This window comes from Lycium barbarum, chromosome 7, assembly GCF_019175385.1.
Source record: "Lycium barbarum isolate Lr01 chromosome 7, ASM1917538v2, whole genome shotgun sequence".
Classification (NCBI taxonomy): Eukaryota; Viridiplantae; Streptophyta; class Magnoliopsida; order Solanales; family Solanaceae; genus Lycium; species Lycium barbarum.
This window is the reverse complement of record NC_083343.1, coordinates 13,745,444-13,764,211: the sequence shown is the minus strand read 5'-3', so window position 1 is coordinate 13,764,211 and position 18,768 is coordinate 13,745,444. Positions and strand designations below refer to the sequence as shown.

Sequence of the window (18,768 nt, the reverse complement as noted above, 5' to 3'; positions counted from 1 at the left end):
TATCTCTTCTTTCATTGAATGTCTCCAACCTTCGTGTTTCATGGCTTCTTTGAAGGTCTTAGGATCCGTACCCGAAATAATAACTGCAAGAAACTTACGATAATTTACAAAAAAAATTGTCACAATTAATATAGTGTGCCAAAGGATAGGGAGTACCTGAGGATTGATTGTTAACAGGAGTTGTAGGGGACGGACTATTAGCAAAAACTGAGTGTGTCACATAATCACGAAGCACAACAGAGGGAAATTTCTCCCGAAAACCACGCCCCAAGCCACCTTCCACATTCGTGACTGGGGTATGGTGTTGCTGCCCCCCCCCCCCTCGCTGCCAACGGGCGCTGGGTTCCCAGCGGGCTGTGCAGTGGTTGTTGGCAGCCGCTCAGCCTCGCTGGCAGCTGGCGCTGGGTCCCAGCGGGCTGGACAGTGGCCGCTGGCTGCAGCTCGGCCTGGCTGCCAGCAGGCGCTGGTTGGGCAGTGGTTTGCGGTTGCTACTCGGCAGCCTCCGAACTATCAACTTCGCCCTATAATTCATCCTCGTACACCATAAAATCACGATCAATTTCAGCACCCTTATAAAAAAAAACTAGACGAAATATTAACATCTTCCGGACAAGCAAAAGGAAACACATCCTCCACAAACTTTACATCACGAGAGACAAAAAATTCCTTCGTATCAAGATCAAACAACCGCCACCCCTTCTTACCAAATGGATATCCCACAAACAAACACTTTCTGCTCCGACTAGCAAATTTGTCACCCTGAGTTTTTTGATTATGAGCAAAGCACAAACACCCAAAAGTACGAATAGTATCAAAAGAAGGAGGTTTATTGAATAAAATTTCAAAAGGTGTTTTATTTTCCAATTTGGGTGTGGGGGTACGATTTATGAGATGAGATGCAGCAAGAACACATTCACCCCAGAAAAAAATAGGCAAATTGGCCTGAAATCTGAGAGCCCTCGCAACATTCAACACATGTTTATGCTTCCTCTCTATCCTCCCATTCTGTTGCGGAGTACCCACACAAGAGGTTTGAAACAAAATACCAGTGGCGGAAAAATAATCGATCAAACAATTAAATTTTGTACCATTATCACTTTGTACAACTTTAATTGTTTGATTAAATTGTCGATCAACCATAGCAACAAAAGCCATAAACATCGAAAACACTTCTGTTTTATCAACCAACAAGTAAATCCAAACAGCTTGGGAAAAATTATCAACAATTGTTAAAAAATAACGAGCTCCACACGACGAAACATGGCGATATGGGCCTCACAAATCACAATGTATTTTCTCAAATATTCTAGATGCATTATTATCACTTAAAAGAAATTTGTCTCTAGGATGCTTAGCACGTAAACACACTTCACAATCCTTTGCTAAACTACTCTTATCACTACTGACATGAGGAAACAACTTAACTACTCTCTCGGAAGGATGCCCCAATCGTCGATGCCACAATTCCAATGCGGACGTTGTCACGACAGTAGACACATGTTGCACCACGTCCGGTTTGCTAAAATAGTATAGTCCGTCCCTCCTAACTCCCGTTCCCATCAGCTCCTTCAGTGGGTCATGAATAGTACACATATAAGAATTAAAAGAGACAATAGTATGTAAATTATCAGTAAGTTGGGGGACGGAGAGTAAGTTGCAACGTAAATAAGGCACATAAAGGACATGATGTAAGGTGATTTTATCTGACAGTCGAACAGAACCTTCCAAAGAAGCAAGCACCTTTTCACCATTAGGCAAACCAATAGGACAACCAACAGTATGGACATCAAACAACCAAGATTTCTCACCGGTAACATGATGAGTAGCACCAGTGTTAATAATCCAAGAAAAAACATCAAACTTACCATTCAAGCAATTTTCGGGAATTGTAGCATTACCAAAAAATCCCGTAATAGCCTTCCATAGATCGGAAGTAAAGTGCTGACCGAGGGCAGCGTTATTTGATGCGCCCTTGAAACGAGTAGGCGTGATATAGTCCCCGGGTCGGTCTTGAGGACCGAGAAAATAGGGAGAATTAGACTCAATTTTGGGTGGTGGTGGAGGAGGAGGTACGGCGTCACCGGCCATGGAAATTTACGATGAAGAGAAGAAAAAAAACGCGTGGCCTGATACCATATAGAAACTATACAATCTTAACTTATTTCATTCATTCACCAAGAGAGAATATATATAGGATACAATCTTGAACCCTAGTGAAACAAGGAAACTAAAATCCTAGTGAAACAAGGAAACTAACTAATATATGGTAATTAGTGAAACAAGGAAACTAACTAATATATGGTAATTAGTGAAACAAGGAAACTAACTAATATATGGTAATTATCTCCCTACAAATATGCTACCAAATAATATCAAATAATATAAAGATATTATATCGCAATAAAAACATTCGGATAATAAAGAGATAGAATATGAATTAATGTGAATTTCCGATTGGTTTCAAGGCAACTATAAGTACACAAAGTTCATGACTAATATTAAAGTCCATGCATATGCATGTGTAGTCAATGTATATCGAGTCAATTCTTCATAGTCAGTCAACTGTTCCTATTGATGGGCTTATTAATTGACTAACCTTATAGCTTATTATGCTCACTTGTGAATCTTTTTTAGTTTTCCTTTATTTCTTATGTTTAAAGTTTTTGCGTTAAAATTAATTAATTATTTTACTGAATTATTGGCCAACGGGCTATGGTAGGATTAGCAAATGTTATAAGAGCATGACAAAGAAGGTTGTCTTATCTCCTCCATGTTTGGTAGTTTGGATCAGCTGGAGGTGGAAAAAAAAAATTACCATCAATGTATGAAAGCAGATCATAGCCATGGCAAAGAGCATTGCATTGAGCTTTCGAAGTAACATAATTGGTGTTGCCAAGAAGTTGTATAGGCATCTAGGTTGATGGAAATAAGTTAGCTTCCTTGACTTTACGGATTCATGATTGTTTCAAAAGAGCAGAGAGGGGAGCATTACCAGAAAATCGTTAATTTTTTACAAATATTTCTTTGAAATTTAATTCATCGCTAGAGGATTTTTGGTAAAAAAAATTCATTGAAAATATTATTATCAAACTAAATTCCCACAAATTTCACTGAAAATTTACTCATTTTTTAATTGTGGAAGGTGCGCCCCGCTTTTTTTTTTTATAACGTGATATCTTTATGTCGTCTATTGGCATGCGGTTGTTTGTGGAAATATGTTAAAGGAACATATGGAAAAATAATTCTATAATTTAATTTAAACACACACACAAACACCCCCCCCCCCCCCCCCCCAAACCTCTAAAGGAACAATTAAAGTAGGGGAAATTTCATAAATATATGATTGGGTCACTTACATAAGCCTAAAACATACATTACAAAGCTCTAACCCAAAACTTCACTCTTCTCCCCTCTCTCTCCATTGCCTCCTTCTTTTTCGTTTTTTTTTTTTTTTTTTTTTGTTGGAGTTCTCCACTGCCTCCTTTTTTATTTTATTTTTTTAAAATATTTTTTATTATTATTTTTCTTAATTTTTTTAATAGAGTATTATAATTCATATGCCCATATACACTCATATACAATATTATACAACATTATAATCCATATACTCATATACAATATTATACAAAAATTATAATCTATATACTCATATACATTCATATACACCTATATACAAATATTATACACCCATATACAATATTATAACTCTTATATCCATATAGAACCCTATACACCCGTATGCAATATTATACACCCATATACATTCATATACAATATTATACAATATTATAACTCATATATCCATATACATCCATATACACTCATATACAATATTATACAATATAATACACCCATATACAATATTATAACCCATATACACCTATATATAGTCATAGTCGGAGTTCCGTTCTCCAGCGTATACACCCATATACACCGACATACAATATTATACACTCATATACACCCATATACAATCATCGCCGGAGTTCCGTTCTCCGGCGAACTCCAATACCACCACCTGAACCAACTGTTCAAACATCAAAGATCCGGCGTGACAGAGGGAGGGGGGAAATAAAAAAAATTAAAGATCCGGCGTAACAGAGGGAGATGGGAAATTAAAAAAAAAAAAAAAAAGGAGGCAGTGGCGAACTCCAATAAAAAAATTAAAAAATAATAATAAAAAAATTAAAATTAAAAAAAAGGAGGCAGTGGTGAACTCCAAAAAAAAATTTAAAAAATTTAAAAAATAAAAAAACAAAAAGAAGGAGGCAGTGGAGAGAGAGGGGGAGGAAGAGGGGAATGGGTCATTTTTTGAAAAGTAATTTTTGTTTAAACTGAAGATAGGCTACTGTGGGCAAGAAACTTAAATATGGGCTAAATTTGATAGCATTGATACCCCAATTGATAGTGAGTGTAATTATCTCATTAAAGTATGACTCACTCAAGTCTAGCAAAGACCTTGCTAATTTTATTTTATTTTTAATTTTACAAAGGACTTAACGTGGAAAACAAATATGAAAAAGAGACTAAAGGAAACATCATACCACCTTCTCGAGAATCACAAAGTCTGTTCGCAAAAGCCTTGCTTAATGGAGTAAAATTATTTCTTATGCCAATTAGTTTGCTTCTCAATTACTGTATGGCCTCGTTTTCTTTCACTTCGCCCAATTAATATTGATCTGTAAATAGAGGTTAATTTCAAGAACTAACAACTTTCCAGAAACTTTTACATATGTGACACAATTGTTACCTTATTTGCGAGGTTAAACGTTTTCTTGTTAGAACAATATTTCCTTATAAAATTTAATCATATATTATGATCAGAGATGGATCCAGGATTTGAAGTTTATGAGTTTCGAGCTATTTCAAATTTTAAAAATAAAACTTTATTATAAAGTGCTCGAGGGGAATAAAACTCTCATCAAGGATTAATACCACTGGACCAAAAACCAACTTTGTTACTGGGTTCTCGACATGTATTTCTTATATATTTAATAAATTTCTTAATATAAATACATTGTCTGCATAAAAGTTATTGGGTTTCTGGAAACCTACGCTGATACTCTAGATCCGCCCCTGATCATATCTTGTATATTAAAATATAAAGGGTGTTGATCCACACCATTGTTTAAGGTAAAATTTGCAAGAAAATATCAAAATATTTCACTCGACTCAAGGTACTAGACCAAATGTGGTCGAAGCTTGATACACCGAGTTGCTCTTTATACTTTTTTTAGATGACAGATTACAAAAAAAAAAAAAAAAAAAGAGCAAGAAAATAATAAATAATATTGTTTAGCAAGGAAATTATATCAGAGTTCACACTATAGTTTCAAACGTGGTATTGGGGCTATTGCCGTGTTGTGCACATCAACTAAAGGACATTTTACCTGTTTTATTATTATTACATTCTATTTTTGTTTTGAAATATTATTCCACATGATTTAACAAATAATATTATTACAAATTTCAGACCTTCAAAAAACTTAACTAATCGAATTTATTCTTTCATGTGGCATGTTACATCATATTATTAAATTTATTATTATTATTATTATTATTATTATTATTGTTATTGTTATTATTATTATTATTATTATTATTATTATTAATATTTGTGTACTGCTACTTATATTAATCAATTAAAGAATTAACTAATTATTGGTTTTCATTACTTTATTTTGTATCACGGAGCCTCACATGAATGAAATAAGAAATAGGGAGAAAATAATGGTAATCGCACCCTCTGTGTCTTCCTAAAAGTGTTTAAGTTAGCTAACTAATACTTATTTTATAAACAATTAAACTATAATTAATAATTAATTATTTTTTTTGTACACAGAGCATCACATGAAATAAGATAAACGGAGAAAATTATGGTAATCACACCCTCTCTTTTTTCCTAAAAGCTTTTAAGTTAGCTAATTAATAATTATATTATAAACAATTAAACTATAATTAATAATTAATGTTTTAATTTTCTATTGACGGGGCATCACAAATAAGATAAAGGGAGAAAATAATGGTAATCGCAACCCTAATTAATAATTATATTATAAGCAATTACACTATAATTAATAATTAATGTTTTAATTTTGTATTGACGGGGCATCACAAATAAGATAAAGGGAGAAAATAATGGTAATCGCAACCCTCTCTTCTTCCCAAAAGCCTATATAAATTTAAAATTCCATATACATACTTACATATTCATTCATTTCAATTCACCTATTTACCACGTCATCAAATACTTCTTCCACATTCTACACGAAAAAAAAAGACTAACCAAGAAAACAATTAATTTAACCAATAATAATTGATCCTTCCTTCTCATTACTTTATTCGTTCACCAATAAAGGATGTGATGCACCGGATGAGGTTGATTCTCCCTTAATCAGATGTCACGGGTTCGAGTCACGAGTATGGAAAAATCTTTGGTAAGGAGTGCTTTCCCCAAATGAGCCCTAAGTGGTGCAAATCCAGATATAGTCAGACTTTAATGCGGGTACCGGACACCCGACGAGAAATTAAAAAAAAAAAACTTTATTCATTCATCTAGAAGATTAATTAATTCAAAAATTACACAAACTTTACACTATTTACCTTGTCTCCATTGATCCCTCTTACTTAAAAAATTCCATTACATTTCTTACATACTGATTCATTTCTAATTCACCTTTTTGCCACGTCATCAAATACTTCTTCCACATTCTACACCCAAAAATAGAAAAAGAAAAAGTCTAACCAACAAAACTATTAATTTAACCAATAATAATTGATCCTTCCTCCAGATTACTTACCTTATTTCATCTAGAACAAAAATTAATTAATTCAAGATTCCAAAAACTTAACACTATTTATCTTGTCTCCATTGATCTCTCTTACTTATAATAACTCTCAACTCCAAGAAAGTCCCACCAATATTTCTTCTTTCTAAGTTTTCTTTCATCTTTCAACAACTACCAATATGTCTTCTTTGTTGACTTCTCAAGGTGTTGTATTTGCCACAGCCATGGCTGTTTCTGCTACTATGATCCTTTTAGCTACCCTTCGTCTTCAAAAATCTCAAGATTTTTCCTTTAATCCAATTCTTCATCACCATCCTCGATCTTGCATCTCCACAGGTATGTATTGATTATTACGTCTGTTTAATTTTATATGACACTCTTTCTTTTTTAGTCTGTTTTATAGAAGAATATCTGATTTTGTATAATTTGAAATATTTTCACATTTGAATTTTGAAAGTAGATGAAATGCTCTTTTGGCTAATGAAAAGTCATGACACGTTTAAAAGTATGAATTCCAAGGTTGGTTTTTGGTATATGTGAAGTTTCTTAAATTTTGTGTTAGTTAAACAGAGAAGGATTCAGAATTCAAATAAATTATTTTTTGCAAATATAAAATTTGGTCAAAACTACTGAGTCGTGAGTCGTAACCAGTACTCTACTTAGCTTTTCCAATCAAATACCATCATATAAAAGACGCTGAAAGAATATGCTACAGCAGATTAAAATACATTAACAATGTGGATTTTTTTTTTTGTGTTATCATATATTGATGGATTTTTCTTGTTTTTTGTTCTTGTTTTTGTTTTTGTGTAGATGGAAAGAAGAAGGAGAAAAAGAAGAAGAAAGTGAAATTTGCAGAAGATGTTGTGGAGCCAAGTGGGAATAGTGAAGAATATAGAAAGCTTCGTCATTTTAATAATAATAAATTCCACCATGGAAATGCTTCTTCTTGTTCTTCAAATTTGGATTCAAATGAATTAAAGAAGAGTAGGAAAGTGCAAGAAATACCAGCCAATAGGATGGCCCTCTACAATGGTATGCTCAAGGGTCGGGTCATCAACCGGGTCACTTATTCCTATTGAATATGGATTCGGGTCTACAATTAGTATTACCAAAATCTTCTTTTTTCTAACTTTTTGATTAATGTTCAAATTAGTAGAAAATTAGAGTCACACTGAAAGATAAAAAAAAATTATCATATCCTCCTAAGGTATAGATAAAGTATGGGTACATTTTATCCTCTTCAGATCCCACTTTATGGAATACACTGCGTATGTTATGTTGTTGCTGTTGTCGAGGATTAAAACAAAAAGAGGAGGATGAGTGGTAGTACATGTGCTCACATGTGAGAGTAGTTTTAATTAGGATTTCTTTTTCTTAATTTTCTCTTTTTGAGGATTTTATGTAATTTTGATGTGTAGTGTGGCCAAAATTTGCAAAAGGGTGGCATGTTTTACATGTATTTAATTTGTATAGGAGGTGGTTTTTGAATACATGAAAGGTGTGAATTATGACCAGACTTGGTCAAACCAAGTGGGTTGATCCATTGTATATTAATTGAAGTTGCTTCAAGTGGAAAGGCTTTGTTAAATTCACCATTTGTACTTTTCATAGAGAATTAGTCAAAATGTTTGAGTTTTTACTATTAGAATTAAAAAAATGTGTACCCTTCAAATCATATTAGTTCTTCTAATGATCAAGATTTACAGTCTTCCCCTCGCAAGAAATGTGAATTCAATTCTACTTATTCTGTTCCTCACACTTCTTTTCCCATAAAAGAAATCATGATATTGTAATTCATATATAGTGTGGTGTACCATTTTTGTCTGTATTGTTATTTAGGATGAACATAATTAAAACTTTTGTATCTTAATATGTTTAGAGGGTTTGCTAACGTACCTTAAATTTTTTGAGTTTGGTCAAGAGTCAACGATATGCTCCAAAAAAGTGAGAAATGATCATTGGTCGTGTTCTTTATAACAGGAAATAATTGGTGATGGGTCTCGATTTACGGGTCCATTCTGAGGCTCTAACTCTTAACAGCTTGTTTGGTTCGTGGATAAGGATAATAATCTCAGAATAAAATGTGACATTATTTTATTCTACATTAAGTTATTGTTATTAACTAGTTCAAAGATTATTTTATGTCATCATTCGTACTAAAATGATGGTATTACTTGTCCGATATAGAAGATGGGATAGATATTTCAACTAATCAGATATTTTTGTATATCCCACCCCACCAACCAAATGACTCGGCCAAGCTCCTCCTGGACGTGCTTTGACGGCAAACTATCAATAAATCCAATCTTTAAATCTTTTTCGGGGAAATTCACAATTAGAATCCACATAAATTCAAGGCATAAAATCAAGGGCAAACTACATGGCTTGACAAACTTCTAGTGGGTAATGACATTTAGTAGCTTTAGTTTAACTTAATTACTTCTCATAACAAACATTTGTATATTAATATCATTTAGTAATTAATAAAGTAAAATACATAACTTCTTCTTCTCATCCTCTTTGTAACATCTACAACACTCTCCTCCATACTCTCTCTCTCTCTAACATCTTCTCCTCCTCCACACTCATCGGAGCTCCGGCGAAAACCACCGTTGCCGTCGTTCTCCCTCCGTCCTCCCTCCGTCGTCTTTCTCCGGCGAAACCACTGGCAACTTCGTCGTCTTTCTCAGGCGCCACGTGTCCAGCGAAAATACCGGTGGAGAAGAAGGTGACGGTTATGATGACGGAGAAGAAGGTGAAGGTGATGATGACGGAGAAGAAGGTGAAGGAGAACAAGGTGTACACAGATCTGATCGGTATTTTTCAAATCTGACCGGAAGTTTTTTTTTTCCAGATCTGTGTATACATACACTTTTTACAATATTTTTTGCATTTTTCGAAGAAGATCTTTTTGTATACAACTGAATACAGTGAATTGGAAGTGTATACAAATGAATACAGTGAATTTGAAGTGTATACAAATGAATACAGTCAATTTTATTTCTTGTATTCAGTATTTGAGTGTATACAGTGTTTCTCGATTGTATTTGTTATATACAGTGTTTTCGCCTGTATTTGTTAATAATTTGGTGTATCTATGTTGTATACGCCTGTACTTGTTGTATACATACCGAAAATATTTCTTGTATTCAGTATTTGAGTGTATACAGTGTTTCTCGATTGTATTTGTTATATACAGTGTTTTTCGCCTGTATTTGTTAATAATTTGGTGTATCTATGTTGTATACGCCTGTACTTGTTGTATACATACCGAAAATATGGTGTTTGTTAATTTTTTTGTATATCTATTTTTATGTATTCAGTTTTACTCATTGTATATGTGAATACATCAATCCAATTTATGAATACAGATAGTCATTTTCATGAATACAGTGCAAAAACATAGGGAAAAAATTCGTTGTATTCATGATTACAGCGAAAATAAAAAATGGATACAGTGAAAAAAATGAATACACACGCTGGAAGCTGGGCATGTTGCTACAAAATGTAAATATTGAAACATATGCTATGTGGCTTGATTAAAGCCCAAATGTTTGTCATTTATGTAATTTGCCCTAAAATCAATGCTATTTTGGAACCTTTTTTGCCACCATTAGATAATAATCTTATCTCAAACGATATATGTTTTTCACACATTATAATACTTCAATTTACTTAACAAATATATACTTCTTATTTATAGTTTCTTAAGGGATATGTAAATAAAAATGTGAGAACTGATATAGAATGAAGAAATTTAACTTCTATTTGTTACTCCCTCTAGTAACCTCTATTTGTTTCTCCCTCTGATTTAAAATAAGTGTTCACTTAATTTTTTTCATGCCCTTTAAGAAAACACTAACTCTTAAAGAAAAATAGATATTTTGATTAAACTGCTATTAATTAATAAGACTCTTGCTTATTTATTACCTTGAGTAAATTTGAAGGGAAAAAAAAGTTAATTTCTTCTTAATTACGTAACTGGACACTTATTTTAAATTAAAATAAAAAGACTTAATGAACACTTAATTTGTACCGCAGGGAGTACATTAAATGCAAAGAGCCGGCATTTTCCAAAAGTCTCTTCGAAGGCCTAAGAGTAATTAATTGTTTTTATTATGAGTGATTGAATTAAATTAGCCACTTTTCAGAGTTTCTAAAGGCTACGTCCCTTTTCAAAATAATCAGCTTGCCTTTTAATTTGGCTCTTACGACTAATAAAACATTAGACTTCACCACATTCACACGTAAAGGTTGGTATGCAAGTCTTCCTTCTTTAATGACCACACAGCTCATGTCACATTATTATTTATTATTTTAGATAAAGAAATGCCAATAATTGAGATTTCCCATTGTTTATTCAAAGAATGCAAAGCGTGCAGCAGCTCTGTCTTTTTTCCTTCTTTTGAGGATAGAGAAAGAGGATCCAGGGCAAGAACATTAAGTTATAAGGGGCTAGTTTGATGGGAGTTAGGACACCCTTGTCCTAAATCATGTCTTTAATTGTATGTATTCTTTTTCTAATTTGTACTGAATTTAAATTTACTCTTTCTAGGTTATTTTTTGTTATCTTATTTTATTCTTACCACTCAACTTGTGAATTTTGAAACATTAATTTTACTTAATGTTAACTCCGCCTGCAGGATTTTGCTTAGATTACCGATTCTAAGTCCGCAGAAAGAAAGAGAGTTGTGGTACACCCATATATGATGAAAAAAGAGCAAGGGTTTTCACCACATCACCTACGTGTGAGGGAGTATAAGCAAGGATTTTTCAAATCATGAAAGGATGGGGGTAAGGAAGTAGTTCCACCACAACAGTGTTTGATTGTGGTGCAAAATATGAAAGGCTTCCTACATCATGGGCGAGTGTGGGTAAAGAAGTTGGTTCAACCGCATGAGAGTTTGAATGTGGTGCAAAATATGAAAGGGTTCCCAAATCATGGACTATGGGTAAAATAATCTAGCTAATACAAGAGAGTCTGATTCGGGTAGGTAGTTGGAACTATCTAGGCACTATGACAGGAAATTCAATGAAATAGTGGATACCCTAAAAAGGAGGAGAGTTGATATTACATGTCTTTTGGAAAGTAAATGGACATGACAAAAGTTTAGAGAGATAGGTAACACAGGTTATAAATTATGGTATTGTGAAATAGATACAAATAAAAATTATTATAGAACCAAGAATTAGATAAAGTTGTAGATGTAACTGTAAGTTGAGGATATGATTATTGCAGTAAGACTTGTATGAGGGAAGGAGACAATCAATGTTATTAGTGTGTATGCTTCACAAATAGGATTAGACGCAGAAGCTAAAGCTAAGTTTTGGGAGAATACGGATAACTTGGTTCGAGGGATTCCAAGAGACCAATAAATCCTTAGAGGGGAGATCTAAATGCCATACAGGTAAAGATAACGAAGACTTTGAACAAGTATCGATGTTATGGTTATGGTACTAGGAATGACAAAAAAGAAGGTTATTATTAGAATTCACTTTAGCTTATGATTTAGTGGTAGCTAACATACATATATTGAGAAGAGAGATTCTCATCAGCTAATAACTTTAAAAAGTGAGGATAACCTTAGTCAAATAGACTTTAACATTACAAGAAGACGAGCTAGAGTACATGCACGGGTACTGTAAGGTTATTCCAGGAGAAGCTATGACCATCCAACATAGGTTAGTCTTCTATGTAAATTATAATAGTAGATTGAGAAAGATGATGGCTTGCAAACAACCATAAATTAGGTGGTGGGTATTAAAGGGAGCTAACCAGTTAGCGTTCCAAAATAAATAATACGGGAGAAGGGAGCTTGAGACTTCAGGGAGAATCAGAGATCCTGTTAAAGGAAATGACATGTTTGCATTAAAAAAGTAGCAACTGAAGTGCTAGATGTGTTTAACGGTCTCATGCATAGACCACGAAAATCCCGCGGTGGAATAAGAAAGTACAAAGCGTTATTTAAGCTAAACAGAGTGTTATAAAAGTTGTCAAAAGTAAAAGACGGAGAATTCTTTGAGGAATGCAAGAGAGCTAAGACAAACGCTAGAAGGGTACTAGAAAAGCTCAAGGGAAGTTCTAGATGGATTTTTATGAAAAATTAGGGACACGAGAAAAGGAGAAAGAAATGTTTAAACGACTGACAGAGAAGAAGGGTATGGATTTAAACCGAGTGTAATGTTAAAAATGATTCTCAACAACTGATGTCAGTGAATAATGAAATCAAGGAGAGATGAAAAGACTATTTTGATCAATTGTTAAACTCGAACCAAGAGAATAATATTTTATACCTTCATACATCTGTGAATGATAAATACTTTAGCTACACTCGTTGAACTAAGCCGCCAGAGGGAAAGGATGCCATAAAATATGAGGATTATAAAATTTGTGGTCCAGCTAGTGTCTCAATAGAGATTTGAAAGTGTCTTACAGATGCCGAGGTAGAATGGTGCATAAAGCCATTCAATGTCATATTAAGAAGTGGTAGGATGCACGAAGGAAGAGTGCCCTGATTTTGATTTATAAAAACAAAGGAGTTATTCAAAATTGTGCAAACTATCATGGCATTAAGCTCACGAGTCACGTGATGAAACTTCGAGAAAGAGTTATAGAGAATGACAAAAGAGAACGAGAATCAGTTCAGATTGATACCTGTGTATCTACAACTAAGTCTATATTTTTGCTAAGAAGATTGATGAAAATTTATCGCGAAGAAAGATCTACAAATGGTGTTTTTTTGACTTAGAAAAAATATATGATATAGTATCACGAAAGATCCTCCAATGGGTGATGGAGAAGAAATAAGTTCATATCAAATGCAAAAATGTGCAACGACCCGTTTGGTTGTTATAGCGCTTTTTATCCATTTACCTCCGTTAACCCTTCCCTGAGCCCTATTAGTATGATTTTGACCCGTGGGGGTGGGAAGTACGGTCCCCGAGGTGATCGGGCGGGATTATAATGTTTTGGGACAGAGAGCCTTAAACTGAAAAACGTTTGACCTATTGTTGACTTTTGGGTAAACGAATCTTTTTTCTGAAATCCATCGATTCCGAGAGGTCCGGATGGTCGATTATGACTTGGTGGGATGTTCAGTTCGGTCCCCGAGGCACTCAGAAGCTTTTTGGGTTATTGGTTGAAAAGTTGGTCTTTGGCCATTGGGTGTTGATCCGGTCAATTAGACCTCCATTGGGAATTCCGAGACCACGAGTGAGTCCGTAGCATATTTTTATGCATGATTGCATGTCTGGTTTGTATCTGGGAGGTCTCGGGTGATTGTCAAATTTTGGGATTGAGTTAGTGAAAAACTAGAAATTTTCTCGTGTCTGGTGTCCGCCGTAGCGGCACCCTATGCGCTATAGCGAACCCGCCTCAGCGAGGCCTGGTCCGCTATGGCGAGTTATGAGGAATCGTGGTGAGTCGCCACAGCGGACGGGGATCCGCTGTAGCGGGCTCGCGGTAACATGTACAGGACCGCTGGCGCGGCTCCGCTGTAATGGACTGGTGACCGCTGCAGTGAACGTCGTGGACCAAATTGCTATTTAATGCTAAGTTAAAACCCTTCATTTTCTATCCCCTACATTTATTGTTCCTAAGAATCTTTTAGGTAATTTGAGAAGGTTTCAACCGTATTTCTCTTGAGGGTAAGTTCTCTAACCTAGATTTCATTCATTTACCTTCCTTAAGCATGAATCCATGGTAGAAAATCTATAGATCTTAAAAAGGAAGATGGTTTTGATGTTTACTTAATTATTTGAGTTTTAGTCTTTCAAAACGAGATTTGTTGATGGATTTGACTAGTCTAAGCATGGATTTGATGAATTAGTGACTAATAGGCTTGAATCTTCTTTTTATGTTGATGATTTGAAGGATTGAAAGTTAGAGTTTATACCCAAATTGGGGGTTTTGACTTGAATGATGAAATTTACCTAATTTTGAGTTAATTTAGCAATTGGAGAGTAGAATTGAACCGCTAGAATGTTGGGTTACCAATTTCACCTTTGAAACACCCGTCTTGCCCTTGTGGGCCGGTTTCCCTTTTTTCCATAGTTGATTTTGATTCGAAAGATAGTATAGCTATATAGGTATCGTTGTTTCTTATTTCTAACTTAGAATTCGGTAATGAATAGACTTTGAGTACTTGGAGGCTCTCCAGAAAGGCAATGCGAAGATTTGATTGTTTGTGGCTCCCGCTCGGCTGCCAGGTAGGTTACGGATTACCTTATGGTTAGACTTCAGTTAGTGAAGCATATGTAGAGTTAGTGATTGTCGGAGAAAGCATGTTACGCCTTCGGGTATGAAGTTGGGATGGATTTCCTAGGTTGATATTGTTGTTTGATTGTGGTCTTGTTGCCTTATAGTGATCTATTGGCTTGTTGCCACGTGAATGATATTAGACTTGATACTTAGTTGCCTTATCGTGATTGTGAAACCGTTATTTCTCACTTATTGGGTATCATCTCGGATAGAGGAAAGAACATGGCATATTCTTGATATTGTGATATGTGTCCATGTGTGACACGATTGATATTGATATGTTCCCATTAACATTGATATTATGCATAGCACTCATTCTCATCTTTCATCATACACTAATGAGCTTAGAATTGGTTCTGATGATGAAGATGAGAGAGATAAGAAGCCGATGCCGGAGGTCTTTACCGGGATCGAGAGAGTGTCCGATGCCCGAGGTCTTTGCCGGGATCGCGAGAGTGGTACATGGACTTCGCGGGTCTCCCATGAGTCATAACTGTCGAAGCGTGGGGGTATTTCTCCCGTAGCATATGTGTACGGGGATTTCATTGGCCATTGCATATCACTGCATTTCATAAGCACTCATTATTACATTCACTTACTTGTTGGATTCAGACTTCTTATTTCTGTACTTGAGTGGTTATTCTTGGATTGTATTGTGTTTATACTTGATTGTGAGCATGTCTATTCTTAGTCTCTTCCTTTATACATGGTAGCTAACTGTTTTCGGCCTATACTACCTACCAGTACATTGTCGAGCTGTAATACCTACCAGTACATAGTGTTTGTACTGATACTACCTTGCTGCATTCTTTTATGAGTGCAGATTGTGTGACAGGTTCCACGTCCACTCCTCGCGACTGATCCCGAGGCTTTGTTGTTGAGTGTCTAGGGTGAGCATGCTTGATGGATCCGCAGCCCGGAGACTTTTTCTTTATACTTGTCTTTTCTTGCATTCTGAGACAGTATTTGTATTTTGAGATTTTGTATTATTCCAGACTTGTAGTTGATTAGTAGTGGCTCTTGTACTGTATTCAGACCAGTTCCTTGGGGTTCTATTAGTGTTGTATTTCGCACTTATTTATATTTACATTTGAGACTTATATTTCTATTTTCCTATTTACTTTATGGTTGTTGAATTAATGATTAAGGGACGGGTTCGCCTACCACGGTAGAAAATGGTAGGTGCCTGCACGACTAAGCGACTTTGGGTCGTGACAAAATGTCATAAAGGGCATGTATTAAGGAGTCTTCACTAGCCTAAAAATAGTAGTCGGTAATACATAAGAGTTTCTCATAACAATGGGTTTACACTATGGACTGACATTGAGCCCTACTTGTTTACCCTAGTTGTGGACGAGCTAACCAACACAATAAAAGATGAGGTCCCCTAGAGTATGTTATTTGTTGATGATTTTGTACTAATTGGTGATACTAACGAGGGCGTCAGCCAAAAACTTGAAGTATGGAGAAGCACCTTAGAGAGTAAGGGTTTTAGGATAAGTACAAGTAAGACTAAATACATTCATTACAAGTTTAGTCAGAAGAAGAAGAGAGAAGTTAAGGTGAGAGACTAAACAGGATTGTGGTATCAAAATGCAAATATTTTACATATCTACGCTCGTTATTTCAAAAATAATAGATGGAGATGTTACTCATAGCATTAAAGCCAGATGATTGCAATGGAGAATTCCTACCATGGTGTTAAGTGACGGAAAGGTGCCTACTAACAAAACTTAAAAAGATCTTTCTTAGGTATTAATAATTCTCAAATAATTGATAAAATTATGAAAAGACCTTTCTAATCTTATAATTCATCAAAATTCAGAAAACAATTAAAAAATAAAAAACGTCTTTTATTATTGGATGAGAATGAATGAAAAAATATTAAATAGTCCTAGATTAAATTTGGAATTTTGGTTCTCCGAAATTAAATTGAATAGTTAAATTTAGGGGAGAATTCACTCTGTAGAAACTATTCCCTAGATACACATGTCAGTGCTATTTCACAATGCTCCTTTTTTCAGTATAGGGCAGAGAAAGTAGCAACTGAAACTTTTAGATTTAGATTTACGCTCTTTCCTCCTCTTTCGCTAAGCTTTTCTTAGTTGTAATCGAACTCAAGTATTGTTTACCCCGGAATTGGATAATCAATTAAATTTGTATGTGGGTATAGGATATGTGCTTGGATCTTGATGTATGTTAGATAGGGAAAATGTATAGGTGAGAGTTCCTCAATAAAATGGCTAATGATGGCGATTCGCTATGAATACAAACGCTTATAAACAATGTGGGATAATTGATGGAATAAACACAACATAAATATAAATAAACGACCTTGGCCGAATCAGATGTTGAAAGAGAGATTGTATGTATGAACTCTTTTATTATAAATGTTCTTGGAAAGTAAAGGAGGCAACACCCTCAAAGGAGGAGGATATGCCCTATTTATAGTGTCACCTCCATGGGTCTCATACAATGGGAAATAATAAAATAATAATAACAAGGACAGCTCTGCACGGATTTGGTGGGATTAGACTGACGGCGCCGTCTGACACACGCATGGTAGGTAGTTGACTGTGGCAGGACGCTACTGGCGCGTGGCCCGCATGCAACGGCCACACGGACCAACGGCTACTCGGACAAACGGCCATGAATGCTCAGGTCCTCGGGCTTGGATGCTCGGGTCACCGAGCTTGGCCACTACGACAACGTCGAAGGCAGACCTGTCGGTGCCCTTGCCCAGCACCGGCCCAAGCATTACCCTGGTCAAGGGCGAATAGTATCGCTCACATTCTCATTCCTTCCTCCGGTTCCTCGTTCCACCGGTTCGCCTCATATCCGGTTTCTACCGTATACAGATAGCCCCCACACTTCCCGGATCTCCGATCTGTCGGAGTAACGGGGAGTGGTTAAACTCCCAAACTGGTGGTTCTGTCAGCCCGGCGTTATCTTCATATTTTGGCGGGAACGGTTGCGTAACGCATCCCCTTTTATCGGCCACGTGTCTCGCCCCTGGTGGTCCACTTCTGTCAACCGCCTTTTTCATGTCGTTTAGAGTCGCTTCGTATTAATGATGGGGATACGTGGCGCCGTATGATTGGTCGTCCTCGGTAACCGTTCCTCTCCCATGCCTATATAAGGCCCTTCACCCCTTCATTTTACCATTTTCACGCTCTGCATCCTCTCCGACTTCACTTCATTTCTTCCTTTTTTCCACTTGCACCACACACAATCAAATCCATATTTGGTCTTCCTATTGATTCATTGCTTCATATTGTGTGCGAAAGAACCAACTTTGACACCACTGCTGTCGAATATTCTTTGCTCGAGCGTCTCCGTTTTACGCTTCGCCTCTTCTCGAACCATCAGTTCCTTTGTTCTTCTTAAATTCCTCTCTTCGACCCTTTTTCTTTCATATTCCCAAGATGTCCGAATCCAATTCCCATGATGCTCCACCGGTAGCGTCCCCGGGAGCCGAGTCTGCGTCCCCGGCTAAATTCGAGCCCACGGCTTCGGATATCATACCGGCTAAATTTAATTTCAAAAAAGACCTTGAGGTCAAAAAGACTTCCTCCGTTTAAGACAGGGGGTTCGATGTGAGGCGGTATCCCTCGTCTATTACCGAGGAGAAGCTCGACATAGTCCGGGCCGATTGCCGGTGGGACACCCGTCCGATTCTGATTTTCGCCCCCGGACCAGATGAATCCGTTACCGACC

The 18,768-nt window shown here is 35.9% G+C and overlaps 1 protein-coding gene and 1 long non-coding RNA gene across 2 annotated transcripts; both read left to right on the top strand.

The window, feature by feature from the left end:
- Positions 1 to 6,807: 6,807 nt before the first annotated feature.
- Positions 6,808 to 8,383, top strand: LOC132603179 (uncharacterized). The gene is made up of 2 exons (XM_060316107.1): positions 6,808 to 7,124; positions 7,602 to 8,383. Exons 1-2 carry the CDS (start codon positions 6,968 to 6,970, stop codon positions 7,868 to 7,870), a joined length of 426 nt encoding a protein of 141 aa, XP_060172090.1. The 5' UTR covers positions 6,808 to 6,967; the 3' UTR covers positions 7,871 to 8,383.
- Positions 8,384 to 10,964: 2,581 nt separating this feature from the next.
- On the top strand, positions 10,965 to 16,151 carry LOC132603178 (uncharacterized). Its single transcript, XR_009567992.1, has 2 exons — positions 10,965 to 11,296; positions 15,875 to 16,151. It is a non-coding gene; the product is annotated as an uncharacterized LOC132603178 (long non-coding RNA).
- The last annotated feature ends 2,617 nt before the right edge of the window (positions 16,152 to 18,768 follow it).

What these genes read in the sequence shown, in the direction of transcription:
- LOC132603179 (XM_060316107.1), top strand. Translation starts at nt 6,968, where the DNA reads ATGTCTTCTTTGTTGACTTCTCAAGGTGTTGTATTTGCCACAGCCATG. An exon ending in TCGATCTTGCATCTCCACAG is followed by an intron (nt 7,125 to 7,601) that starts GTATGTATTGAT and finishes GTTTTTGTGTAG; the next exon opens with ATGGAAAGAAGAAGGAGAAA.